The sequence below is a fragment of the Sitophilus oryzae genome, unplaced genomic scaffold (genome assembly GCF_002938485.1).
Source record: "Sitophilus oryzae breed Bouriz unplaced genomic scaffold, Soryzae_2.0 scaffold_1576_pilon_pilon, whole genome shotgun sequence".
NCBI lineage: Eukaryota > Metazoa > Arthropoda > Insecta > Coleoptera > Curculionidae > Sitophilus > Sitophilus oryzae.
The window spans coordinates 3,563,286-3,590,853 of record NW_022146254.1 but is presented as its reverse complement, the minus strand read 5'-3'; the positions used below and the strand labels follow the sequence as shown (position 1 = coordinate 3,590,853).

Sequence of the window (27,568 nt, the reverse complement as noted above, 5' to 3'; positions counted from 1 at the left end):
TCATGGGTCTTACTATCATGGTATACATCCAGTAAAGTTGTTAGAACCCTCACAGGACACTCATATCTTACCAAATCATATATTATCAGAAACGAACGAAATTAACCTTATGCAATAACTTAATGTCAATGAGACACATTCTTTTTGCTTACCTGTTGCCTCCATAGGTCTAGATTCTTTAATGCTGTCACCTATGAGATTATTTTTGCGCCTTTAACATTTCGAAGATGAATAAAGTTATGGAATTCTTAGACAGCATCATCATAACAAAAAAACTTTAATTTCTAACTTAAAATAATTTAAAATAACCTCATATTAAATAAAGCTTATTATTGAGCTAAAAAAACCGCTGTTGACGCGCTCTATAAATCAATACCTCTCTCTCTCTCTCTCTCTCAAAATTCCAAGGCTCTGTCTAAGGTACTTCTAGATATATCACAAACTTCAAATTTTCAATTTTAGTCCGACCCTGCATACACATGCTTTTTTCGTCACAGCGTTGCTGTATCAGAACGCACACGCACACAACTCTTTGCATAATCATATTTTAATAATAAGGAGGTTACGTAAACGTAAAACTTCCGTTAAGGCTATTTAAAGAATGTACATTAATTGCTCTTAAATGAGAATTGTCTGTGCAACCTGGTTTGACAACTATTACTTTTCCCGTCGGCATGTGCGCATATACTTAAGAGTCCATTTAAAAATTTAATAGCTATGATTTATTTTATGCGGTATAATTTACCAATGTTTTTTTAAATGCCAATAAAGACTGTTGAAATTGGGGAAGTTTTTTCTTGTATTTATTATAGTGAAAGTAATAAGAGTAAAATTTAATTTCTATTTGCCTACTGCCATAATACGGGGGGCAATATAAAAAATAACTGTCGTAAATTCGCAAATGCATGTTTCAGGATTGATGTGTGAACATTGCTTTTTCCTTTTGTTCTTAAGAATCTTATATTTTTACTAGCTTCACTCGCAGAACTTCGTTCGCGTCGAATTAATCATTTGTAATGGTGATGATAAAGAAGGGCAAGAATTTCCATACAAACATACAAACTGGATAAAATTTTCTCACATTTATGTCAGCATGAGAAAAAACAATATGGCGATATTATTATATAACTTGGTAATATTTGAGGGGTAGTTCATCTCGTTGGAATTTGACTTTCGAAAAATCCGTTTGCCAAAAATAAGCTTTTTACGTCAAGCAGTTGAAGCAGAATCGTGGTCAAGAAATTACCCAACTTTTTGGAACACCCTGTATGAATTTTTAAAAAATTTCAAAATATGTAAAAAAACTAAATAAATTATATGCTTGTCCAAGCGTTTTCCCGAAAGACTAACCGTTTTTTAAATAACAAATATTGTATTGTAATTTGAGGGGCGTTTTCACCCTCTTGGAATTTGAAATTCGAGAAACCCCTCCTTATCGAACCTCTGCATCCCACAGTCAATCCGTTTGCCAAAAATCAGTTTTAAACGTCAAGCAGTTTAAGCAGAATCGTGATTAGTCACTGGTCATATTTTATGAAACACCCTGTATAAATTTATAAAAAGTCTTAAAATATGCAAAACAACAAAATAAAATATACGTGTTTAAGAGTTTTTCCGAAAAGCTCACCGGTTTTTAAATAAAAAATATTTTAATATTTGAGGGATAGTTTCACCCCCTTAGAATTCAAGTTTCGAAAAATCCCTTCTTATCGAACTTCTACACCCTAAAGTCAATCTGTTTTCCAAAAATCAGCTTTTTACGTCAAGCGCTTTAAACAGGATCGTGATTAATCAATGACCAGATTTTTCGAAACACCCTGTATACATTTTTAAAAAAAAGTTAAAAAATGTAAAAAAACAAAATAAAATATACGTGTTTAAGCGTTTTTTCGGAAACTTGACCGTTTTTTAAATAAAAAAATATTGTAATATTTGAGGGGTGGTTTCACCCTCTTGGAACTGGAATTTCGAAAAATCCCTTCCTATCGAACCTCTACACCCTAGAATCAACCTGTATGCCACAATTGAGCTTCTTACGTTGAGTGCTTGGGACAACTAATACACAGTTGAGGATCTCTACTATCAGAAATCAACAGAAGAATTAAGTTAGCTTGGAGTACTTATGGAAGAAACTCAATCATATTCAAATCCAGAATACCACTCTGTCTAAAGAAGAAAACATTAGACCAATGTGTACTGCCAGTCATGACCCATGCATGCGAAACATGGACACTTAAAACGGATATCATAAGAAAACTGCAGGTCGCACAACGCTCATTGGAATTAAATATGCTGGGAATAACCAGGAGACACCGTAAAAGAATAGAGTGGATACGACAAAAGACCCAGGTAATAGATGTCATCCACAGAGTCAAACTCCTCAATGGGAATGGGCAGGACACTTGGAAAGAAGAACGGACAACAGATGAACCACAAAAATTACAGCATGGTACCAACTAGGAATTAAGAGACCTAGAGAAAGACCGAACCTGAGATGGGTCTATGATATTAGTAAATTAGCAAGGATAACTTGGGCCTACATAGCCAAAATAGACAACAATGATGGGTCCAACTGCAAAGAGAGTATTTAAATATGTAAGGAAGTTTCCATAATTGCAAATGATTGAATTAGCTGGAAATGATTAGCTGAAATGATTGAATTAGCTGGAATGATGATTTGTCTAAGAAAAAGTCAAAATTACTAATTTTCAAAAATTGTAAAATTTCAATGATATTTCTATACTCAATTATGGTTTTAATGATGTACAATCCCAGTAGGGACTCGTCTGCGAATGACTGGATGAACTGGGAACTCTGACAGAAAGGAACAGAATTAAATTATTCTTAGGCCGAGCCATAGCCAACGAATTAGCAAGACAAGAATCATCGAAATTCGATCTTGGTCCAGAGCTAGTACCGGACAGTAAAACTATGGATCATGGAAAAGCACACCGCTTACTGGGGAAACAGAGAGAGGCGCAGGCTTTCATCCAAAGACTTAATTTTAAAACCACAAAGGAACTGCTAATGCTCAACAAGTCTCTTGACAGGACATATATTATTGCTGCCAAGTGCTATACCTGAACAAGCTCCACCTGTATCAAGGAAGTATTTGCTGGAGACTCTGCGATAAAGATCCTGAAAGAGTAGAGCACATAATATCATAATAACATGTAACTGCGAGGCTTTGTATAGCATGTGACATTTGCTATTGGGGAAAACAAGGCTAGAACCGGAGGAAAAGCCCAAAACAAAAAATATCTTTTTAATCTTTGTTGATTAATTTTTTGTCTTTACGTTAATGAGAATTAGTTCTCTTAAAAACAGAAATTATACATATATGAAATTATATAAAAAATAAATTAAAAAACACCAAAAAAATTATATAGGATAATAATAAATCAAAAAGATATGAAATAAAAAAAAATAATAAAGAAAAAATTAAATTTAAAAATATGAAAAAAAAATTATTTCTTTAAAAACGAAATGTGTTTAAAATGTTTAAAAATATTTTAACATTAATTATTTTCAATTTTTAACGGACTCTTAATGAACTTGCATTCGCTTATTGGTACTTTCACGCATTGGTACGTAGGAAAAGGAGACTTAGATCCGCATGTAAATTACACCTAAACATATACATACGTGTTTATTGATTTCATTTTCCGATTACAAACAGGTATTAACTGTAATTAATTTATTCTCACGAGCTTATAGATATGCTTATCGAGTCTTGTTTATTTATCTGCAAAGTAATTAACTCGTTTAGAAAAATACAAAATGTTTAAAATGTGGTTAATGATAAAATTGAAAATTTAATAAGCTTTCAATAGTTTATAGTTGTAATAAATGTTTTAGAAAATAATATTCTGTTGAGCTTTTATTATTTATGACATGGTTAACGACCTAGGTATGTCGACACACCACACACCGTATTACCCACTCAAAAACAAAGACAAAATGTGTCTTAAACTGTCAGCAACTGTGTGTACATTCATAATTTACAACGGAAAGTATGGAATATTGTTTAAGTCTCTTAATTCCATAAGGCCGTCTATCAAATTCCTCATGGAGAAATAAAAAGTTTCAAGATTAAAAAAAGGTTACCAATCCTCGACATCATTACATCTTTCTACAATCAGGCCCCAATCACCTTCAATTTATGAAAACAATATAATATATATACCGGGTGGTCATCGGCGTTGGAAACATAGGAAATCCCATGCAAATTTTGAACTGTCCGAATATTGGCCCCTTTATTGATTTTAGAGCAAAGACGTAAAGAGGTTTTTAAAAGGTCTGGTTATGCTGAAGAGACATGCCAAATTTGAACAACTTTGAGCAAGCCGTTTTTAATGCGCCGATGCGCCTGAAAAAATACTTGTTCTGTACAGGGTGGGTCAAATTGGACGCTTTTAAAGAGAAACATCCTTTTCTATAGGAGATAGACGAAAACTAAATTTTTATCAAAAAACATGATGGTGAAAACCGCACATCGATACGTGTTACCGTTTCGGAGTAACGGGGTGTTTTTCAAAAATGTGCATTTTTAACAAATCGCTGTAACTTTTTTGTTAAGGAAATTTTTGTGTTTTTATGAAAACGTTTCCAAAGCACCCTTTTTACGTAGAAATATATATATATATATATATATATATATATATATATATATATATATATATATATAATTTTTTTTTTTTTAAATTTTAAAATTTATCAACAGAAAAATGGATTTTTTATTTGGGACACCCTGTATATTTTTAATTATCTGAAAAGAACTTAAAATTGCCTTTTTAAAAACATAGCACACTTGATATTTTGTTATAGTTTCTTCCGAAATACAGAATTTTTAAAAGTTCGCCGTTTTTAACTAGTATAGGCTTTGGACCCCCTATTGATGATCTGTCCCTAATGGAACCCGAACACATATTTTTCCACCATGACGAGGCACCGCCTTAGAACGCTGAAGTTATCAGCAAATTTTTGCAGCGAATTTCGTGAATAATTAAATAGCTAACCAAGATCCCTACCGTTGGCCGTCGTGGCCGCTGGACTTAGTGGATTTTTATCATTGCGGAAGAATAAAGGTTCTTATTTTTAAATTGCCTGTATAATCTAAACAAGAATTAGTAGTACTCAGTGGTTATGCGAGAGTATTTTTCACCCCTACTAAGTTAATGAATTCCGCGAGAAATGTTCAAAAACGGTCCCGTCTCTCTATAACAGAAGACGGTAGACATGCCGAACGCCTGTAGCAAAATCTCATGTCTTGGTTTGCTATTAATTTTTATAGCTCATAGTTTAAATGTGTTGATGTTGTTAAATATAGTTTAAACTGTTATAAAATTCTGCATCTCTCATTGTAAATGTTATTTTCGTTTTAATTGCTGCTCACAGCTAGATTTTTTTTTGCATTACAGCCAGCGCGTCGTAAAAAGCCTACTTATTCAAAGTGGGCGAATTTTTAAAAACTCTATATCTCCAAGAGGAATCGAGCAAAGTATCAAGTATGCTATATTTTTGGAAAGGTAATTTTAAATTCTCTTCAATGAATTAAAAATATACAGGGTGTCCCTGTATATTTTTAATTCATGATAATTCAGGATAAAAAATCAATTTTTTGTTGATAATTCTTAAATTATTAATTTTGAAAAAATTATAATTAAAGTATTAAATTCTACGTAAAAAGGTGCTTTGGAAATGTTTTCAGAAAAATTCAATATTTTATTTTCCATATCAAAAAAGTTACAGTGATTTGTTAAAAATGCACATTTTTGAAAAACACCCCTTAACTCCGAAACGGTAACAGAGTTCGATGTGTGGTTTTCACCATCATGTTTTTGATAAAATTGGGTACCAGACACCGATATTAGTTTTCCACCCTGTACATTTTATTGTACTGAGCGTATTGGCTAACAGAACTCTTCGTACACACGAAAATCGGCAGCCAAAGACCTTGGCGACCCTGTATATTATAAATTCCTTGATTCCCAGAGTTTAATTAAGGCAGTTATAACATTCTACAACGGTTCTCTATTCACGATTACTATGAGCCCCTTCTTAGCATACCCCGGTCGTAATTTATACACACAGCAAACACTCCATATTCAGTCGCGGTACTATTTATATAGCATTTTGAACCACCGCCGATGCGTAACGGCATTACACTACCTTAAAACTGTAAAACCGTCCTTAACGATATACGAATAATTGCACGTCAATAACCTTCTACTAAATGAAGCGATTTTTTTTGTTCTTCTACATACGACCGGAACTTGAGAACTCATAGGCCAGGAAGTGCGTTAGTAATTCAGTACTATACCCCCAGTTTCTCTTATGAAGATATCAATATATACGCTTAACGTAACCTTATATACGCCTTTTCAAATAACATATGCGTTAATTCTTAAAGAAGTGTCTAAATCATTTTAATTATACAGTGTATCAATGGCCAATCATAACAATGGTAACATTTGCCATCTTTTGTGGTGGTATTTTTATCGTAAAAATATGATTTATTTTTTATATCAACAAAGATTAGATTTTGCTTCGTTTCATAGCTAGACGAGTTTAAAGTCTTCTTTTTTATTATAATGTTCTTCCAAGTGCTTTTAGCGATTCGAATGAAATTTTGAGCGTTTAAGATTTATAAAATTGCCTTTATCTCATCAAAGATTACAGTTGAGGGTTGGAACCTTTGGTGTTAAACAGCAAAATAAAAACACTAAATCACCACAATACACCAAAACACTTTTACTTTTACACTGGACGCGCGTTTCGCTAACCATGTTAGCATCATCATTCATATAAACTCAGTTTATAATCATCTGCTGATGATGCTAACATGGTTAGCGAACCGCGCGTCCAGTGTATAAGTAAAAGTGTTTTGGTGTATTGTGGTGATTTAGTGTTTTTATTTTGCTCATCAAAGAGACCAAAATCGACAAAATATCAAGAGACAACTTTTAATCGGCATTAAACGATCTACACAATTTTGCTAAGAACAGAAAAATGTCAGTGGCGCACATGTTTTTTAGAGAAATATTCCAGTGATTATTTCCCCGTGAAATGGACCAATCAGCTAATCTAATTTTTCGAATAAATTTTGTTTAGATAAGTGATTAAATCCCAAGACCAGTTTAAACGCGATTATTTTTTCGGCTTCCTTTTGGGCTTTCTTTCTGTCGTTTATTACTAATTCTGAGAGATTTTGACAACAGTTCATTTAAAAACATTGATTTACAACTCATATATATATGACTCAATAACGACTTTAATCGGTGAAAACCCCTTATTCGATATTATTTTGAACAAATAAATGGAGAAAAATACGTCAGAATTCGATATATTGACATGCGAAACGGTCCTCGATGCATTGTTGGGATGCGTAACCAAGGTAGCAAAAGCACAAACATTAATTACGAGACGTCATTTTGAAACGTCTTTAAATTTTATTTAAGCTACGTTTGCACGACGCAAGTTTTGCTTGCGCAAGATTCAATTCAAAGAAATGTAAACTGTGTTTCAAGTAATTGCTCAACTGATTGTACAAGAAAAATTACTTTGCAAGTAAAGCAGTACGTACTTACAGTAAGTACTTTTCTTGCACGCTAGTACTTGCAGAGCGAAAATTTTACATGTAAACACGTTGTCAAGTTCTTGCAGTAGCAGTTGCACGAAAAAATGGCCCCAAGCAGGTTGTCTCACGACCAAATTATGAGGTTTTTAACAATTTACGAAAAGCACGAATGTTTGTAGATCGTTAGAGTACACCTTAGTGTACACTATAGAAATAAAATTATGAGATGCTGCCTCAAAGAGTTTTGGAATAGACAGTTTTTTCTCAAGAGTTTTGAAATAAATAGTTTTTCCTCAGATTTATCCGTGGTTTTACCCATACTCTTGTTTTTTGATTTTTTTCTAACAAAGTACGCAATTCATCACTTAACGTATGACATAAAATATTTACACCACATTTAACAATCTCTGTGGTATCCATAGTTCTTGCACAATAACTTGACTAGTGTAAACATACAATTTTAAAATGTTCAGTTGCAAGTACTCGCAAACAAGTATTTGCGCAAGCAAAACTTGCATCGTGTAAACGTCGCTTTACGGCTGGCGCTGTAGTGAAAATGAATTCACGGCTTAGTAATATTTCCGGTTTATAGTTAATAAAATTCTTATAGTTATTTGCTTCATCCTAAGTCATTCGCTTCATTTTTAAGTCATTCAGAAAATAATCTAGCCGTATATCACTCAACCTATAAATTTAATTGATTAAACTACCCAAATAATTTTTTGCATGATTTTGCTTTTTAGAAAATAGTTTCATGCACAATAATTTTAGAATAAAAACACTCGACCGCTTCGCGGTCTTGGGTTTTTATTAAATTATTGTGCATTCAACTATTTTCCAAGCAAAATCACGCGCAAAATATATTTGAATAGTTTAATCGATTAAATTTATAGGTCTCGTGATATATAATAATAATATGATAATATATAAATAATAATCCATATCCACGTTCCTGGTGAATCTGTCAACAGTCAACATTTTTTAGCATTAAAATATGTCTTACCCTTAGTAACTTTGTAGTCTTAGCACCACAGGTGTTAACACTAACAACTTTATAGGAATGTCTTACCATTAGATTAGATTAGATTACTAGAGCTGGCTATTGGCCTGAGGAGATCCACTGCAACTTTCTTAGATCTATTATGATCCTCTTCCAATCCTTAGGTTACATTCTCCAGTCCTATCTTTTTCGCAAAGCCCAGCAAATTGGAGACTGAATCCTCCATGTAGCTCCCTGGCAATGGTCAAATCATTTAGCAAGAACCGTACATTTGCCAGGCTGTCGCACCGACAGCCTGGTATTCTGTCGTTTCTTCTTCAGATTGACAGGACCTGCAAATGGCTACGTCCGTCAAGCTCATTAGCTTTTAGATGCCTATTCAGCTTACAATGCCCTATTAGTAGACCCACTACAGGTTTGACTGTTTTTCTGTCCTTGCTTATCAGGTATGAACTTTTTCGCCTCTCTTTGCCCTGGTGAGTTTCTCCACCATTCTCGAGATTTGTTGGCAACCCATCGTCCCGTAGTCATTCTCGTGACTGGTTTTGCAACGCCGCAGAAGGGTTCTGGGTTCTGGGTCTATGAATGGCATTGATGAGCCTTGCTTTGCAATTTCATCTGCCTTTTCGTTACCCTTGTAACCCTCATGCACTGGTACCCAGGCTAACGTAACATGTCTTACCATAGGACATTATCTTTGAAAAGAGAATTGAAATAAGGAATTTGAAAATTAAACAAGAGTTCTATGGGGTATTGGCAACAATTAATTTACGTGTTTACTTTTATCTCTACATATTTTTATAAATATTTTATGTGTGTTGATTACTTTTTCAACATTTCAAACACTTTTTCAAACTTTTTTTTGTCCTTCAAATCCTTCCATTGTAGTAAGTTTAAGCAAAAGCAGCTGTTTGGTTTGGTTTTAGAATAGTAAGAATTTTCACTTCAAATATGCGCACATAATGCACACACCATTTTTTTCTTTGTGTTTCTGATGACAAGAGGAGATCTTCTTCAAGTGTCATGTTCCTAGTGAACGTTGACGACTGCCATGTTAACAATATCTCTGTATCGCTCTCAATCTCTCTCGATCGCTCTCGATTACATGGAGTAATTCATCCGCGCTCAAGCCTGTCCATTGCGTCAAGTTCCTTAACCACGAAAGCCTCTTGATAACCTCTTTCCTTGGATTTTTCCGTTAAAGATCAGTCGGAGAAACTCATATCGAGTTTCTCTGGTTCAAGTTTTCGTCGCTTGATAATATTCAGAAGTAGTGTATCATGATCCATTCTTCGAAGTACTCCTTCATTTCTGGTTCTGGTGGTCCAAGATATTTTAAGCATTCTTCTGCATGCCTACATTTCAAATGCTTCGATTTTATTTACCGTTTCTTTATTAAGTGTCCATGTCTCACATCCATACAAAAGAATCGACCACACATAACACTTTGTAAAATTTTCCCGTATTTTGTTGTTTAGCGAACTATTTGAGAGCAGCGACTTGAACTTCTGAAATGCATTTCTTGCTTGTTCTATGCGACATCTGATTTCGTATGAAGGATCGATATGTTGATTAATCCAACAGCCTAGGTTTTAAACTATATCTAGTGAAAAATTGGATTTAACGTAGTTGCGTTTACAAAAAATATTTTTTCTACTTTGAAAATTTATTCTAGTGGCGAAAAATTCAAACCTTTTTCAAATGAAGGTTTCCCATATAACACAACACAATCCTATAGATATCTTGAGGATATCCACCAAGGATATAGTAAATATCTTAGGGATATCCAAAAACCAGGAGGATACTTATGGGATATCCAAGTGGGACAAAAAAAGTCATCTTCAAGACATCCCTAGGCAAGTCTTTTACGATTATTTGGAATATTTCTAGGATAATACAAGGATGATGTTGGGAGCATTATAGAATATTTTTCGGACATTATATGAGGACTGTTACTTGACAATACTTACTTCATCCTTAGTTTATAGTAAAAACGTTCGCGATTTAGTATTATTTAGCCACATTTTGACGTTATTCATTGGATATTTTTATTAACAGCTCGAAAATATACCTATATAAATATGTCAATGAATTTTGCGTCAAAATTTATAAGTTTATTTGTATGAGTTAAGAGCTTTCAATTTATACTGTACCATCGAAAAAAAACGGCGTTCAATTGGCTTGAAAATTACGATCGATGACATTCCCCATATAATTTTACGTACAAAATAACAGCTATCTTCATTTCCAAGCCACCTCTGACGCCGTTTTGTTCGATCGTATGGTATTATACCAGATTATACTACCCTTTATGGAGTCTAGCAGTTTATGTCTAGCAGCAACAGTTTACATCAAAGTTAGCACACAGGATACAGTTATAATTTTTAACACCACACATTCCAGAAACTCACAATTTAAACCCAAAAATAGGATTTCTGTTTGAATAGATCAAACACGAAAATGGGTTTAGGGATAAAGAACAAGCGATTTTCAACAAATTTTCATTACGAGACCCTGAGTTGTTCGTCGTTTTTCGACATTAGTTGAGGTTAGGATAGAATTTCTGCTAGAACAAGGCTAGAACTATGAGTATAAGAAAAAACTAAGTCAAACTCAACCAGTTTTGTTAGTTTCAGTCATTTTCAAGCCCATCCAATATCGACAAACGACCGAATTCACCTCGAATTTCACTTAAATCAAAGAACTGAAGAAACACACGATGCAAAAAACATCAAAAATAAACCACTGTCGAGATGGATAGTGGGAAATTTTTTGCGCGGGCGTTTTAAATTTTCTGTATTACTCGGAGTGGCCAAGCGCATAAATATCCAGATTATCCAGAAGATACCAACAGGATATTTTGCTGCCTTGACGTAATATATATCTATCTGTATGGTTTATTGCATTTTATGTAATATAAAAAGTAGTACATTATTTATTTTTCCTAAATATCTAGACGATATTGTTAGGATATTTTATTATCATGAGCATGTTTGGATATCTCAGCTGGATGTACATTAGATATACGACAGAGATAGGATATTCTATTCTGAGACATCTACAGGATTTCAGGATGTCTGGAGGATATCCTACAGATGTCTTTATAAGATGATCTTATAATGGGACATTCCCACATTCTATGAATATCCTGCGGATATTGTGTATTATATGGGTTGACAGTTCTAGTTAAAAATAATATAATATTGTATTCAATAATGAATACTCTGAGACACAGTAATGATTATTTATATTTAGTATTAAGATTTATTCTTCCATTAGTAAACCTTTTTTATTTTCTTCTAGGTACGACCGGAACTTGATCTACACGTACGCAGGAAGCATCCTTGTGGCGGTGAATCCTTATCGGATGTTCGATGGCTGCTACGGCATAGAATCTGCTCAAAAATACAAAGGGAAAATGATAGGAGCTCTTCCGCCGCACTTGTTTGCATCGGCTGCGGCAGCGTATGCTGCATTGCCATTTCCACAGGTAATAATTTTCTGCATAGCGAACCTAATGAGTTAGATATGTATTGTGCTAGATGTCAGTAAAACAATTACCATTCTTCTATTTTATGGCTTATTTGTAAAACGCAGTTTATTTTATGAACTCCCAGAGTTTTTTTTTAAACATACCCAACTGACCTGACCTAACTGACTCCGTTAACAGGGCCGGCGGAAGGCAAATATTGAGACCGGGCGAGTACCCTATATGACGCCCTCCCCCCCCCCTAGTTATTATAATTCTTTTCACTTAAAGATACTTCAAAATTCTTCTCTTCTTTCAATCTTAGTTTGCGGTTGTTCTTTTTTGTTTACCGGGTGTATCTCGAAATTGACTCACCCCTATAACTTTTTTATTTTTTTTTTACATAAAAAACGAGATTTGGTATGTTAGTATATGACATAAATTAGGATTGATTGACTGTTCAATTGTTTTTGGCCACTTCTTGTTTCACCGGAAATGACTAAAACTTTTGATTTTTAAATGGCACCTCAGTATATTTCCACTTTATTCGATAGAAAATTACACTCTGAGTAGAATGATAGATCTTATTTCATCTTTTGAAATTTTCGTTCAAAAAACATTATATTTTAAATTTCAATCTAGAGTGCCATGGCTGTGTTAAAAACACTAATTTTTAAATAAGGAGCCTTGGAAAAATAAATTTGATCGTCTAGTGTTTTTCGTGTCTTGTCCTGGCCGGTCGAATAGATGCCAAAATCGTATTTTTAATCGAAAATATCAAAAGATGACATATGTGATAAAGTAGAAATATACCGAGGATGCCATTTAAAAATCAAAACTTAGTAGTAATTTCCGGTGAAACAGGAAGTGACAAAAAACAATTGAATACGTCCAATTAATCCTAATTTATATCGCATACCTACTAACATACCAAATTTCGTTTTTTTTTTCTGAAAAAATAAACAAGTTATAGGGGTATTATTAATAAACAAGTTATAGGGGTACAAGTTATAGAGGCGCACTCGGTATATAGAGTTATGAGAAATAGAATTCCAACTTCGGCAGTCTTGTTCTGTATAAGTGATCTTTGAAAATATTAGTATTTAGTTTCAAGCAGTTGCATTATTTTTCTATAAGAATTTAAGATTTTTTTTCTTTTTCACAATCAATTATTTCGTGCAGAATCAATTTATGATCAAATACTGTTTTGTCGGCTTCAAAATGAGGTTCAACCAGTGTTTGAGATGCATTCCTTTGTCTTGCTCTAATGAGAAAATTCTACGATTCTGCTACCATTTTCCGTGTATTATTACACGTTCAATTGGGAAAATCAAAATCACCAAAAGATTGATATACCGTATGATCGAATAAAAACAGCGTCAGCGATAGCTATGAAATGACAATCGATGACACTTCCCATATAAATTTACATATAAAATGACAGCGATCTTCATTTCATAGCCATCCTGGTGCTGTTTTTATTCGATCACGTATTTTCCCACTACTCTTAATAAATTAATTTAACTAATGAGGCAAACTTATAAGCTTTTTTTGGATAATAAGGATATCGAGATCCTCTTCAGCTTCTTGCGAATATTTACCTCATATAATTTTAGGGTACATCAGCCATCAATAACAAATAAAAGGGTAGTAGAAAAAGTGCGATTTTGAGTAGTCAGTCTAAAACTGTCAATTTTGCTGACTCTTGACCCAAAACAGTTTGTTTAGAGAAAATTTATAAAAACAAGAATTATAGAAAGTAAGGTTATTTACAAAAAGTTGATAGCTTTTGAATTATAAGTAAAATACCACGAACAAATCAAATTTATATTTTTTTATTTTATTTTGTTTAAGATTTTTCCACGAAAATGAATTCGCAAATTCAAGTTTCGAATAGAGCACCCAAGAAATATATAGAATGGAAGAAATTAAAACTATCCTAAAGCTTTCGTGCAAAAGATTTTTGACCATAATTTCAGTAAACTATAATAGGATACGTCTAGGATATAGTAGTGTTTATAATGTTTAGTCAGATATTCTGCCCTATGTGGTGTGGTAATTGGTAACATTTTAATGTGGAAATTGATAGAACCGATTAATTATTGATCTGGTCATTTGTTACTCTTTGTTTAGTTTACTGTTTTTAAATATTTTAGTTGTGCCGTCGTGGCGCCCCTCGTATACGGCGCCCTAAGCGGCCGCCCGGGTCGCCCGGCCTTTCCGCCGGCCCTGAATATTCCAAAATAAAAAACATTGTGTGCTTTGTTTGTATCAATAAATATTAACGTAATCTAGTACTATCTAAAAGAGTGTCTATTACTATCCTTTACTGGATATTTTTATTAAAAAAATTCTGGAGGTCTGCACTAGGTTTTTATTATATTGACATGATGTAGTAGATTTACGTCCTTAGTAGATACCCTCCTGGCAAGCGAAACATTGGGTCGGCGTTCACATGTATAGGAGTGAATTGCTATGGCAATCTAGTAAGTCGGAGAGAGCAAAAATACGAAGTATTTATTATATTACCACTTAATCTGACGCTAAATTCCAGGCACTTGAGAAAATGCTTCATCTTCTGTCTTTGTTCAGTGCATTTTATTTTACTAAGCGTGTTGACCATACTCTTCGTACATACGAAAATCGGCACCCAAGGCCTGAAATTCCGACCCTGGTATATAAATTGGAGCAGCTTTAGGACCAGAAAATATATATTTTTTTTAATTTCCGGCGTTTCGTCGTATATTCTAGACTTTTGAAAGTTATTCTCAGCTAAGAGGAAAATAATAAAGTTATGGGTTTGAGCCAACAGTTGCTTATATTTTTGATTTTGGAAAAAATCGGCGTCAAAGATGGCTGGGGAAAGACAATCCATTATAATTTTGGAGAGGTTAAACTCTAGACGTTATTTACCTGGCCCGTACTCTTTTTTTATTTTTAACGGCGCTTACTACCTCGGCCTTAAGAAGGTTGTATTTTTTTGTATTGAGTAAAAATTATTTTTAAATGGTGTAGTTTAAAATTCGAGAAAAAATATTTTTTGGGAATAAATTTATGTGTCGGAAACGTTCTATTCTTTATTAATTTTTCTATAATTAGTGTTAAGTTTTAGTTCAAGTCTTATGTCAATTTTAAGTATATGAAGAGATTGACCTCGCCAAAATTGTCATGGATTTTCATTCCCCAGCCGTCTTGGTATAAAAATTAATGAGTTCTGTTTTTTTTAGTCATATTCATTGACACAGAATAATTATATTCAAATGTATTGAAAATAGTACAAACTCTTTATAAAAATATCATCATATTGAAGCTGAAAATACTTCAAAGCCGACATCAAAATCTCCGTTGCAAAACCATATTATATTATCCGACCCTATATAACTGAAGTAGGAAGCGAAGAAAACAATTAATTTATATTTATTATTATGATTATTTCTATTTATTATTTTTTCTTTGTTATTTCCTGTATAATTTCATCAATTATTTTTTCGAGTTAGAAACTTTTCTTAAAACATTTTACAAAATAATGTTTTTTTTTCTAAATAAATAATATATTTCTGATCATTTTATTTATTTATTATGTTAATAAAGTATTCCAGCTGTTATCTGAAAATAACACCAACGGGACATGAATTTAAAAATGAAATTTTTCTTTTTACCGAAAATTCGTTCCATGGTTCACAGTATCTATTTGTAGAAATTACGGATGACAAATTTGTCTCTAAAACTTCTTAGTTCCACACACTAACAAAAACACTTAAATTTCCAACGCGAAAACAACAATAATAACATAAACATTTGATACTCAACAGTATTTTCATTACAGGTTGTTGTAATCAGTGGAGAAAGTGGATCTGGCAAAACTGAATCCACCAAACTGGTAATGCAGTATTTAGCTGCAGTAGCGCCTTCTGCTCCACGAGGTCAGGCTCTCGTCACTGAGCAAATTCTGGAAGCAACGCCATTACTGGAAGCTTTCGGCAATGCCAGAACTGTGAGGAACGATAACAGCTCACGATTTGGAAAATATCTAGAAGTTTATTTCAAAAATGGATCCATTATAGGTACTACACTCTTTATTATTCTACAGGGTGTTCCAGAAATAAGTGCAATTATTTTAAGGGGTGGTAGATCTGGCTAAAAGAAATATATTTTCTCTTTACCATTTTTAAAATAAATTGAAAATAAACGAGTTATTTAACTTGGGTGATTAGTAGTAATTATCTTTAAAATATATTTTTTTTTGTAGGTGCCAAAATAACTCAATATCTGTTGGAGAAATCAAGAATAGTAACTCAAGCTCCAGGAGAACGAAATTATCATGTATTCTATGAACTTCTGGGTGGACTAACAAACAACGATAAGCAGAAATATGGTTTGATTGAACCTGATAAGTACTTCTACTTAAATCAAGGTAGGTTTTTAAAGGTTCATGCCAGCTATAAAAATAAACACAAGAAATATATTGTGTTGGTTTGGGTTGTAAGGCAAAACAGAATTACAGTTAAGTTAGATTAATGTTATTTAAAAAATGCATATACCTGTGTGGCAGATTCATCTCTCCAAAAAAAGTCCTATGCTTCAAACTTTCTCTATGGTTATTTTTAATTTGTTTTTATTTTTTACGTTACGTTTATTTATGTTTTTTTCTTTAAAATGAAAGAAGCGATTGCCATACATTACTAACATCTACCGATGCATGAGCAATACATTTATTTTTATTAAGATTGTATTAAAAAAGCTTCTTTTACTTTCCTTTTAGAGGCTATCGCTTCTTTCATTATAATTTTTGCATTGTTAAAATCTATTCTGTGCCCTGTCCCATGAATGCTGACAAATCTTAGATTGAACCCCAAATCATAGACAGAATACAGAATATACACAATGAAACAATACACAAAATATACAACTTACAATTCCCTACATACGAGGCGTTTCGGAAAAAAATAGAAGGATAGGAAAACAATATAACATACGAACATCTTTCAAAACACAAAATACACTTAGATCCATTTTAGCACACACTAAACCAATGAACACTGAACAACAAACAAAAAATGTAATATACAAAATAACAGGTGAATGTGATAATTTTTATATTGGTGAAATATCTAGACTAGACCCTTAAATGTTCAAATTAAAGAACATAAAGATTATTTACGAAAGGGCTACTTTCGCAAATCTATGATTTTTCAGCATTCATGGGACACAGGGAACAGAATAGATTTTAATAATGCAAAAATTATAATGAAACAAGCGATAGCCTTTAAAAGGAAAATAAAAGAGTTTTTTAATACAATCTAATAAAAATAAATGTATTGCTCATGTATCGATAGATGTTAATAATGTATGGCAATCGCTTCTTTGATTTTAAAGAAAAAAACATAAATAAACATAAAATATGTAAAAATTAAAAATAATCATACAGAATGTTTGAAACCTTTTGGTTTTACCTTATTAAGCAATTCTTATCAGGTAGTAATTGTTAATTTTGAAGTTTTAACTTGATATAATGTGGTTTTAACAGAACGTCAACGGTTTTTGTAGATGTATCTGTTTTAAAAAAAACTAAAGTGTTCTCGAATAGTTGCATTTTTTTGCTTCCGATTTTCTTACAATATTGCTACTTAATACCCATAGAACTTTTTCGAAATAATGTTGTATACTTTAAACAATTATTCTCTTATTTCAAGGAGGAAGTGACTGTTCTCCTGGTCATTCCGGTTCCGGAGCCGATTGGAAAGCGCTAACTAGGGCAATGGAGGTACTCGGAGTGAGCGAAAACGAACAGGAAGGCATTGTCAAGGTGTTGGCTTCGGTACTGCATCTAGGAAACATTTACTTTCATAGGAGGCAACTCAGGTAAGAGAATAACTCGTAGGTGGTGAAACATTTTGAATTGTTTTTTCGACGCAACAGGCGTGCATTTAATTAATGTTGCATTAGTGAGTTAACGGTTTTTATGGCTAAGAGAATAATTTCGTAAGGCTACATATAAAGTATTATCCGATATTTACATGCTTTTACTTTCATAAAAACTAATAAGGTAATGCACAAAAAAATAAAAGAGATGGCAATTCTGCTATACCATTTGGATTTCTCTATTGCGTGCCTATTTAATTTCAATTCAATTGCGATAAAAACAAAAAATCTAAAATTAAATACTACGAATGCATTTCTTATTATTTTGAAGGTTTAGTTTAGTTTTGTTTGCACACCAACAAAATAAAAATAATGGCTGAATTAAATAAGGCTGATTTTTTTACTCTGTATTTGAAGCACTTTTCTAAGATCCAAAATGATCTCACTGTAAATCAAATCATGACACAATGTCTTGCCATATTTAGATAATTTATAAATCCAATTATGAGATAAAAGGATCTCTATTACCAGAAATCAACAGAAGAATTAAGTTGTATTGTATTGACTAAGAGCAGGTCCCAGATAGGACCTTCCATTGCGGCCGCGAGGGCCTATTGTGGCTCAGTTTCTACAAGCTCTTTAATAGAAAAAGAGCATTAAAGTTCACCCTCAAGACCCAGCGTTTTAACATAGGCCGTTATGTCCGAGGGTGATATGTCTCCTAGGTCTGATAGGTCTAGCATGGGTTTGCCAAACACCTCAAACCTGGTCCTGCCCCCAGCGGGGCAGGTACCCTTAACGTGCTTCATTGTTTCGTCATCTCCCATACAAAGTTGGCATTCGGCGTCTTCCACCAGTCCCATCCTCTGTAGGTGTGATCTCAGACGGCAGTGGCCCGTGTATACTGCAATTAGCGTACGCCATTCCTACCAGCCTTTAGGAGTTCTTTTGTTCTACGTTTGGATGGCCCTGCTAGAATTTTCGTGGCATGTTCCATTCCGGGACTGTCATTCCAGTCCCGAAACATCGCACCCCTAACCTATTCACAGATCCTGTCTCTTGCGAGATTTTTTGGAACGCTAAGTGTCAGTTCTGGGCCCACAAATGGGCGAGCTTGCACCAATTTTGGCGAGGAAATCCGCACATTCATTTCCCTCTAGTCCGGCATGTCCCGGCGTCCATATTAGCGACAATTCGTTCATATATCCTAATATATTGAGTAGTTTCTTACAATGAAGGATCGTCATAGACGTGCTTTTCATTGCCTCAAGTGCTTTCAACGCGGCTTGACTATTCGAAAATATTCTTATTGTTTTCCCGATGTATTGCTGTTCTACCAGCAGTTGCACACAGGTTTCAATAGCATATAGCTCAACTTGGAAAAATATGTTGTGTTTTCCAAGACTGTGGTAGATCTTAGTCTTTGGACTGCTGCAGTAAATTCCTGCGCCAGATCCTTTTTCGTTTTTGGATCCGTCGGTATTTCCACATGTAATAAATCATTTCACGGTTTATCCCATTCATCCCTATTCGGAAACAGGACGTTGTAGGTGCGTAAGAATTATGTTACCATAGAGTACTTATGGAAGAAACTCAATTCTATCCAAATCTAGAATTCTACTTTATCTAAAGAAGAAAACATTCGATTAATGTGTACTACTAGTCATGACCTATGCATGCGAAACCTAAACACTTAAAATGGACATTATAAGGAAACTGCAGGTCGCACAACACTCAATTGAAAGAAATATGCTGGAAATAACCAAGACTGTAAAGAACAAAGTGGATACGACAATAGACCCAGGTAATAGAGAATCAAATCGCTCAATGGGCAGGTCAACAGATAGACCACAAAAATTACACCACGGTACCCACGTTGAATTAAGAGACCTAGAGGAAGACCAAACCTGAGATTGAACTATGATATTAGGAAATTAGAAGGGATAACTTGGGCCCGCATAGCTAACAATAGACAACAATGGGCCCAACTACAAAGAGAGTAGATATCTAAATATATGAGGGAGACTACACCATAATTGGAAACGGTTGAATAACCTGAGGATGATGATGATAATAAGATAAAAGAGAAATGTTAAAAATAAGCATAGGAAGAACTAAGAAATTCGCTAAATTTCAAAATTGACAAGAATTAAACAAAATTGTAACAAAGAGAGTAGATTAAATTTATAGGTAGAATAAAACAGCAAAAAGTCAATGATTTTCAAAATTTAAGCAAGAAATATATATTTTTTTAATTTTCAAAGTAAAATAACACGACTCTTTTGGATTTATAATAAATTATACGGGTACTATAAGTCCATCCCATCGATCTCTAATTGTAATTTTGGTGAAAAAAATCAAGGTAAACTACGAGATATAAGTACCTGTTCAAAATAAACCTACCATACATTCTAATTTACAATCAGTACTACCAGGAATGCTAATTTACGAATAACATTTTTAGGCACGGCCAGGAAGGTGTGGAAGTGGGTTCCGATGTGGAAATCAAGTGGGCAGCGCATCTCTTGCAGATTTCCGCCACCGGTCTGCAGAGGACTCTAACTTCACGCATAACGGAAGCCCGCGCAGAACGCGTTTTCTCGCCGTTGAGCATAGACCAAGCATTGGACGCGCGCGATGCTTTTGCCAAAGCCTTGTACTCTGCATTGTTCCATTGGTAAGTCTAAAAGATTTTATTTTAAAATAATCTGTTTTTTTTTAAATAATATTTTATTCGCAATAACACTTTTACATTGTACCTATAATAAAATTAACTAATGATCTGAATTAGACGATATTTCAACAGCTTTGTTGATATTCATGCTTAGAAAGTCTTGGAAAGTTTACATTTTTTAGTTTAATTTAAATATTTTCAAAAATGTTTCATTTTAAATCCATTAACATCTTTCTATATAGATTATTACAAAACTATTAAAAGTTAATCAAAAACATGTTTGAAGGTGGTACACAATGTGGAATATACAGGGTGTCCCAATATTCCATGGAACTTTTACGTATTTTTGGAACCAAAATAAGTTTATTGGATACAATTTACTTCTATACAAAAGTGCTTTGCTTGTCCGTTAGAGGGCAACTTTAAAAAATAAACACATTTTTACAGATATTTTATGAACCGTTATTCCGAATTGAATGAAATTTTGGGTGTCTATGTTTTGCAAAGTTCTTTAACATTTGACTGACACAAAAACCAAAAAAATATACGGGAAGGGTGAAAACTACCCCGACAACTACATAAATTTTAGTATAAATATTTTTCAACCCAAACCGATGATTTTTTTTCGTAGAATGGCCCTTCTAGTATTTACTACATTTTTTGTCTCTTGTAAATAAAAACGCCCCCGCGCATGCTTTTTGAGGAAATTAAATCCAAAGCTGACTTCCAAAAAATGTTTTTTTGTCATCAAGCTATTGAGACGCATAAAATCTATTATGCTCTAATAATCTAGTTGGCGAAAATATGGAATTTTATGGTTGTATCTCAAAGAATATTTGACAAAAAGCTTCATAAAAAGCTTAAAAAATAATAAATTGATAAACGTTCGGATTTATTTTTAATTGATGCTCCCTAGCGGACAAACGAAACACTTTTGTATAAAGGTAAATTATGTATATGCAATTAACTTATTTTCATTCAAAAAATACGTAGTTGTTTTATGTCCACGAAATATTGGTTGTGAACTCCCTATATATTTTGTAGGTCTAGTTTAGGAAAATAAATTCTTCAAAAAAGTTTTTCTCAAAAACTATGCGATGTGACGTTTTCTTACAAGAGACAAAAAATGTAGTTAATACTAGGAGTACCAGTTTACTATAAAAAAATCAGTTTCGGTGGAGTTTTAAAATATTTCTACTAAAATTTATGTAGAGGTGGGGGTAGTTTTCATCCTTCCCGTACTTCTTCTTGAGATTTGTGAATATCAAAACATAAAGCACTTAGCAAAACATAAGCACCCTAAATCTCATTCAAATCGGAACATCGTTTTTAAAATATCTTTAATCTAATTAAAAATGTCTACTAATAGAATATATATTTTACTATTGTAAAATGTCAAAAATACGTTATATCTAATGGTACTTTAGCATATCATATTTAAAGTACGTCTGCTGGATCTGTGTCTATGAAAGGAATGCGGACAAAAAACATTTAAATAAACAGCAATATATTTTACACGTCGAGTTGACGAGTACGTCACCGCAAATCGCTCCGCCCACTCATTTTATTGGCTACTTGCAAATTTGTCGAATTTTCATTGATGGGACGCGTCGTCTAATTTTTTACGAAACACATCGAGAGAAATATCGTTTCCCTTCTCACGGATACCCCATAGCTACAGAACGGATAGACGTACTGTATATGCAGTAATGAGTGATGATATATCTTTATTTCATAGTTGCTAATACAAAACGAAATAGCGATAACTAATAATGTTGTTAATTAATATCAAAAGATAAAGCACTTAGCAAAACATAAGCACCCTAAATCTCATTCAAATCGGAACATCGTTCTTAAAATATCTTTAATCTAATTAAAAATGTCTACTAATAGAATATATATTTTACTATTGTAAAATGTCAAAAATACGTTAAATCTAATGGTACTTTAGCATATCATATTTAAAGTACGTCTGCTGGATTTGTGTCTATGAAAGGAATGCGGACTAAAAACATTTAAATAAACAGCAATATATTTTATACGTCGAGTTGACGAGTACGTCACCGCAAATCGCTCCGCCCACTCATTTTATTGGCTACTTGCAAATTTGTCGAATTTTTATTGATGGGACGCGTCGTCTAATTTTTTACGAAACACATCGAGAGAAATATCGTTTCCCCTCTCACGGATACCCCATAGCTACAGAACGGACAGACGTACTGTATATGCAGTAATGAGTGATGATATATCTTTATTTCATAGTTGCTAATACAAAACGAAATAGCGATAACTAATAATGTTGTTAATTAATATCAAAAGATAAAGCACTTAGCAAAACATAAGCACCCTAAATCTCATTCAAATCGAAACATCGAAAATATCTTTAATCTAATTAAAAATGTCTACTAATAGAATATATATTTTACTATTGTAAAATGTCAAAAATACGTTAAATCTAATGGTACTTTAGCATATCATATTTAAAGTACGTCTGCTGGATTTGTGTCTATGAAAGGAATGCGGACTAAAAACATTTAAATAAACAGCAATATATTTTATACGTCGAGTTGACGAGTACGTCACCGCAAATCGCTCCGCCCACTCATTTTATTGGCTACTTGCAAATTTGTCGAATTTTTATTGATGGGACGCGTCGTCTAATTTTTTACGAAACACATCGAGAGAAATATCGTTTCCCCTCTCACGGATACCCCGTAGCTACAGAACGGACAGACGTACTGTATATGCAGTAATGAGTGATGATATATCTTTATTTCATAGTTGCTAATACAAAACGAAATAGCGATAACTAATAATGTTGTTAATTAATATCAAAAGATAAAGCACTTAGCAAAACATAAGCACCCTAAATCTCCTTCAAATCGGAACATCGTTCTTAAAATATCTTTAATCTAATTAAAAATGTCTACTAATAGAATATATATTTTACTATTGTAAAATGTCAAAAATACGTTAAATCTAATGGTACTTTTTTTATATCATATTTAAAGTACGTCTGCTGGATTTGTGTCTATGAAAGGAATGCGGACAAAAAACATTTAAATAAACAGCAATATATTTTATACGTCGAGTTGACGAGTACGTCACCGCAAATCGCTCCGCCCACTCATTGTATTGGCTACTTGCAAATTTGTCGAATTTTTATTGATGGGACGCGTCGTCAAATTTTTTACGAAAAACATCGAGAGAAATATCGTTTCCCCTCTCACGGATACCCCATAGCTACAGAACGGACAGACGTACTGTATATGCAGTAATGAGTGATGATATATCTTTATTTCATAGTTGCTAATACAAAACGAAATAGCGATAACTAATAATGTTGTTAATTAATATCAAAATATAAAGCACTTAGCAAAACATAAGCACCCTAAATCTCATTCAAATCGGAACATCGTTCTTAAAATATCTTTAATCTAATTAAAAATGTCTACTAATAGAATATATATTTTACTATTGTAAAATGTCAAAAATACGTTAAATCTAATGGTACTTTAGCATATCATATTTAAAGTACGTCTGCTGGATTTGTGTCTATGAAAGGAATGCGGACAAAAACATTTAAATAAACAGCAATATATTTTATACGTCGAGTTGACGAGTACGTCACCGCAAATCGCTCCGCCCACTCATTTTATTGGCTACTTGCAAATTTGTCGAATTTTTATTGATGGGACGCGTCGTCTAATTTTTTACGAAAAACATCGAGAGAAATATCGTTTCCCCTCTCACGGATACCCCATAGCTACAGAACGGACAGACGTACTGTATATGCAGTAATGAGTGATGATATATCTTTATTTCATAGTTGCTAATACAAAACGAAATAGCGATAACTAATAATGTTGTTAATTAAATATTCATCTTTGCATACTTAACAACTTAATATAGACATGCAACGTGTAGGTTTCTATTTTAACCAGTAGATATTTCTTTAATTTTAGCTTCGAATTTGGTTTTATCGAAAGGGTTAGTTCAGTAACACTTAATTATTAGCTAGTTTCTTGTTATATATTTTTAGTTCATACTGTATTGTAAAATACACCTTTACATACTTGATTCCTCTCCTGAAAATAAGGTTTTACATTAATAAGTCATGTAATTTTTTAAAAAGAAAATTGTTTTTCATGTGTCATGTTTTTTTAATATCAACTGCCATTTAGCCGGATTAGATTTCTCAATAACATCCTTCCGAATCAGATTTTTATTTCTTATCCACCCCATTTCATCAGCTTTCTTTAAAATAAGTTATCGTCATCATCATTCTCAGCTTATTCAACCATTTCTAATTATGGTGTAGCCTCCCGCACATATTTAGATACTCTCATAGTAGTTGAGCCCGTTATTGTCTATTGTTGGCTATGCAAAGTTATCCCTGCTAATTTCCTAATATCATGGTCCCATCTCAGGTTCGGTCATCTTCTAGGTCTCTTAATTCTTCGTGGTTAGGTTAGGTCCATATGTTGTCCGTCCTTCTCGCCTGGTGTCCTGTCCATTGCCACTTAAGGAATTTGATTTTGTGTGCCTGGTATCTTTTGACATACCCACTCTATTCTTTTACTGTCATCTATTGTTTTACGGTCATACTTGGTCATTCCCAGCATATTGTGTTCCATTTAGCGTTGTGCGACCTGCAGTTTTCTTATAATGTCCATTTTAAGAGTCCAGCATAGCGATTAGTGACTCATCTATCGTATGCAAATGACATAGGCTAGGCAAGAAATTACTTGCTACGGAGCTTACAGAATACCACTGCAGGTTTTGCATGCATAGGTCATGACTGGTAGTACACACTGGTTGAATGTTTTCTTCTTTAGATAAAATGACAATCTAGATTTGAATATGATTATTCAAATTTGACATAAATAAAAAAAAACTGTTGAATTGCGAAACCCAAAACATTCTGCACCAAATTCAAATTTTATGTCAGCGTTTACCACAATAGTAACGATGTTCCCACCAGTAAATATAATAATATCCAAAACATATATAAACACAGATTATAAAATACTCAATTATATTTAAGAAAAGAGGTTTTATCCCGACGATGTGAAATAAACGTCAAGCATTATACATCATTCTTTAAACTCTCACTGTAAAAAGTATACTCATACTGTAAAAGTTTATTTGCTGGACTTATAACGTAAATATTTATTAACGTGATTTTCATTTAATTAGTAGTATTATCTTAAGATTTAATTTTTATCCAAATATAATTATTTCTTTAAAACAATAATTCATTATTCACACCTATTAATATTCCTAAGTACGTTTAAAATAATTAACGTTAATCATGAATACGAAACTGCAGTAGATAAATCTCAAAACGAATCGCTTTGTAATAAGCCTACGTATTATTTATCATGCAAATGAATTATTGTGCCAATGCAGGTTGGTAACCCGTGTAAATTCCATCATTCAACGAGGAGGCTTACAAGATGCCGCAAGAATCTCCTTGCTGGACATTTTCGGATTCGAAAATTTGAACGAGAATTCCTTCGAGCAGCTGTGCATCAATTTCGCTTCGGAGTCGTTGCAGCTGTATTTCAACAAGCACGTGTTTAAACTGGAACAACAGGAGTATGCGAAAGAAAGACTGGAATGGACTAACTTGACTTGGAGTGACAATACACCAGTTATTCAGGTAGAATTTAAATCTATTTTTATCCATATATTATTTACAATTTTATTTTAAGTTAGGCTTGGTGAATTAGGGTATTTTGCCACTAAAATCACTAAAATCGCTAACGAACTGAAACAATTATTCCACAATAAACACACAAACAATACCACTGGGTTTAAAATCCACAAAGACAAACTTCTCAGTGGTTCTTTAGTCGTAAACAAATTTGTTTCGGATGAAATATTTTTTCAGGAACTATATAATTTCCCCTATTTTCAGAAGCTAAAAAACAATTTAAAATGTCTAACTGTAACAAGACGCTTTTCCACATGACTATTATATTAACCAGTGAAATTCTGATAAGGTTAACAATAAATACTAATAGCACAGATAACATATGTGTTATCTGTGCTAATAGTCATAATTTTTACCTACAAGGTCAACTATTATTTCTGTGATTAAATTCATCCACTTAATGCCTTATACTGTCTTTACTATCTTAATAAATTGAAATTTGAATGTCATATTATATAGTTTTCTCAACATACAGGTTTTAAATACGTACAGCGAGAAGTTCTATTATTTTATAACCTTTATAGGTGTAGAAATAGATGTGTGTGTAATTTATGATACCAACACAAAAAATATTCATTTGGGTTGGGTGGTTGGTTAGTTTGCCATAAAAAAAGATGTCAGAAGTTCTTGCAAAAATTATGTCAAACCGCCTGCACCCACATACAAAATCTTCCCAGAATCACAAACGAGCTTTTGCATCAACAGCGGTACTATTGATTCCATATTTCCGTCCGTCAACTAACAGGAAAAAGTAAAGGAGCAGCAGAGTAAACTTTATGTTGCATTCAAATCGACCTAACAAAAGCCATCGACTCTGTAAGCAGAGATGCACTTTGGGCACTTACGCAAAAGTTCGGAGCACCCAAAAAATTTCTTACAGTTTGTAAAAGCCTCCATAACAAGTCTAGAGTGTCAAATCATGGACCACTTAGAGACATTTTCCTTACGAATACAGGAGTTAAGCAGGGATGCGCCTCTCTTATTCAACATATTCGTAGCAGCGCTCTCTATTATAGTGGACAGCTAACTGCAGGAAAGAGGAATGGGCATTAGATACAGATACGAAGGAAAAAAACCCAGGGCAAAAATACGTATAAAGTTTATCAAAGAACTTCCATACACTGATGAAAGCCCTCTAGTTGCAATAACGTTGCAGCAATTACAAGAAATGCTGAACGCCTGTACCTGGGCATAGGAGGCTTTGTTCCTTAAGCTGAACATCGATAAAACTAAAATTATGTGCACTCCCCCGGAAAATCATAACA

The 27,568-nt window shown here is 33.3% G+C and overlaps 1 protein-coding gene across 2 annotated transcripts in view; it reads left to right on the top strand.

The window, feature by feature from the left end:
• The window catches only part of LOC115879414 (unconventional myosin-XV), a 186,862-nt gene that overhangs the window by 63,163 nt on the left and 96,131 nt on the right, over nt 1–27,568 (top strand). For both annotated transcript variants that reach the window (XM_030896241.1, XM_030896240.1), the window contains exons 4-9: nt 11,883–12,069; nt 15,875–16,112; nt 16,298–16,462; nt 17,742–17,910; nt 20,375–20,587; nt 25,997–26,249. In XM_030896241.1, coding sequence (XP_030752101.1) covers nt 11,883–12,069; nt 15,875–16,112; nt 16,298–16,462; nt 17,742–17,910; nt 20,375–20,587; nt 25,997–26,249 — 1,225 coding nt within the window. The remainder of the gene's footprint in view (nt 1–11,882; nt 12,070–15,874; nt 16,113–16,297; nt 16,463–17,741; nt 17,911–20,374; nt 20,588–25,996; nt 26,250–27,568) is intronic.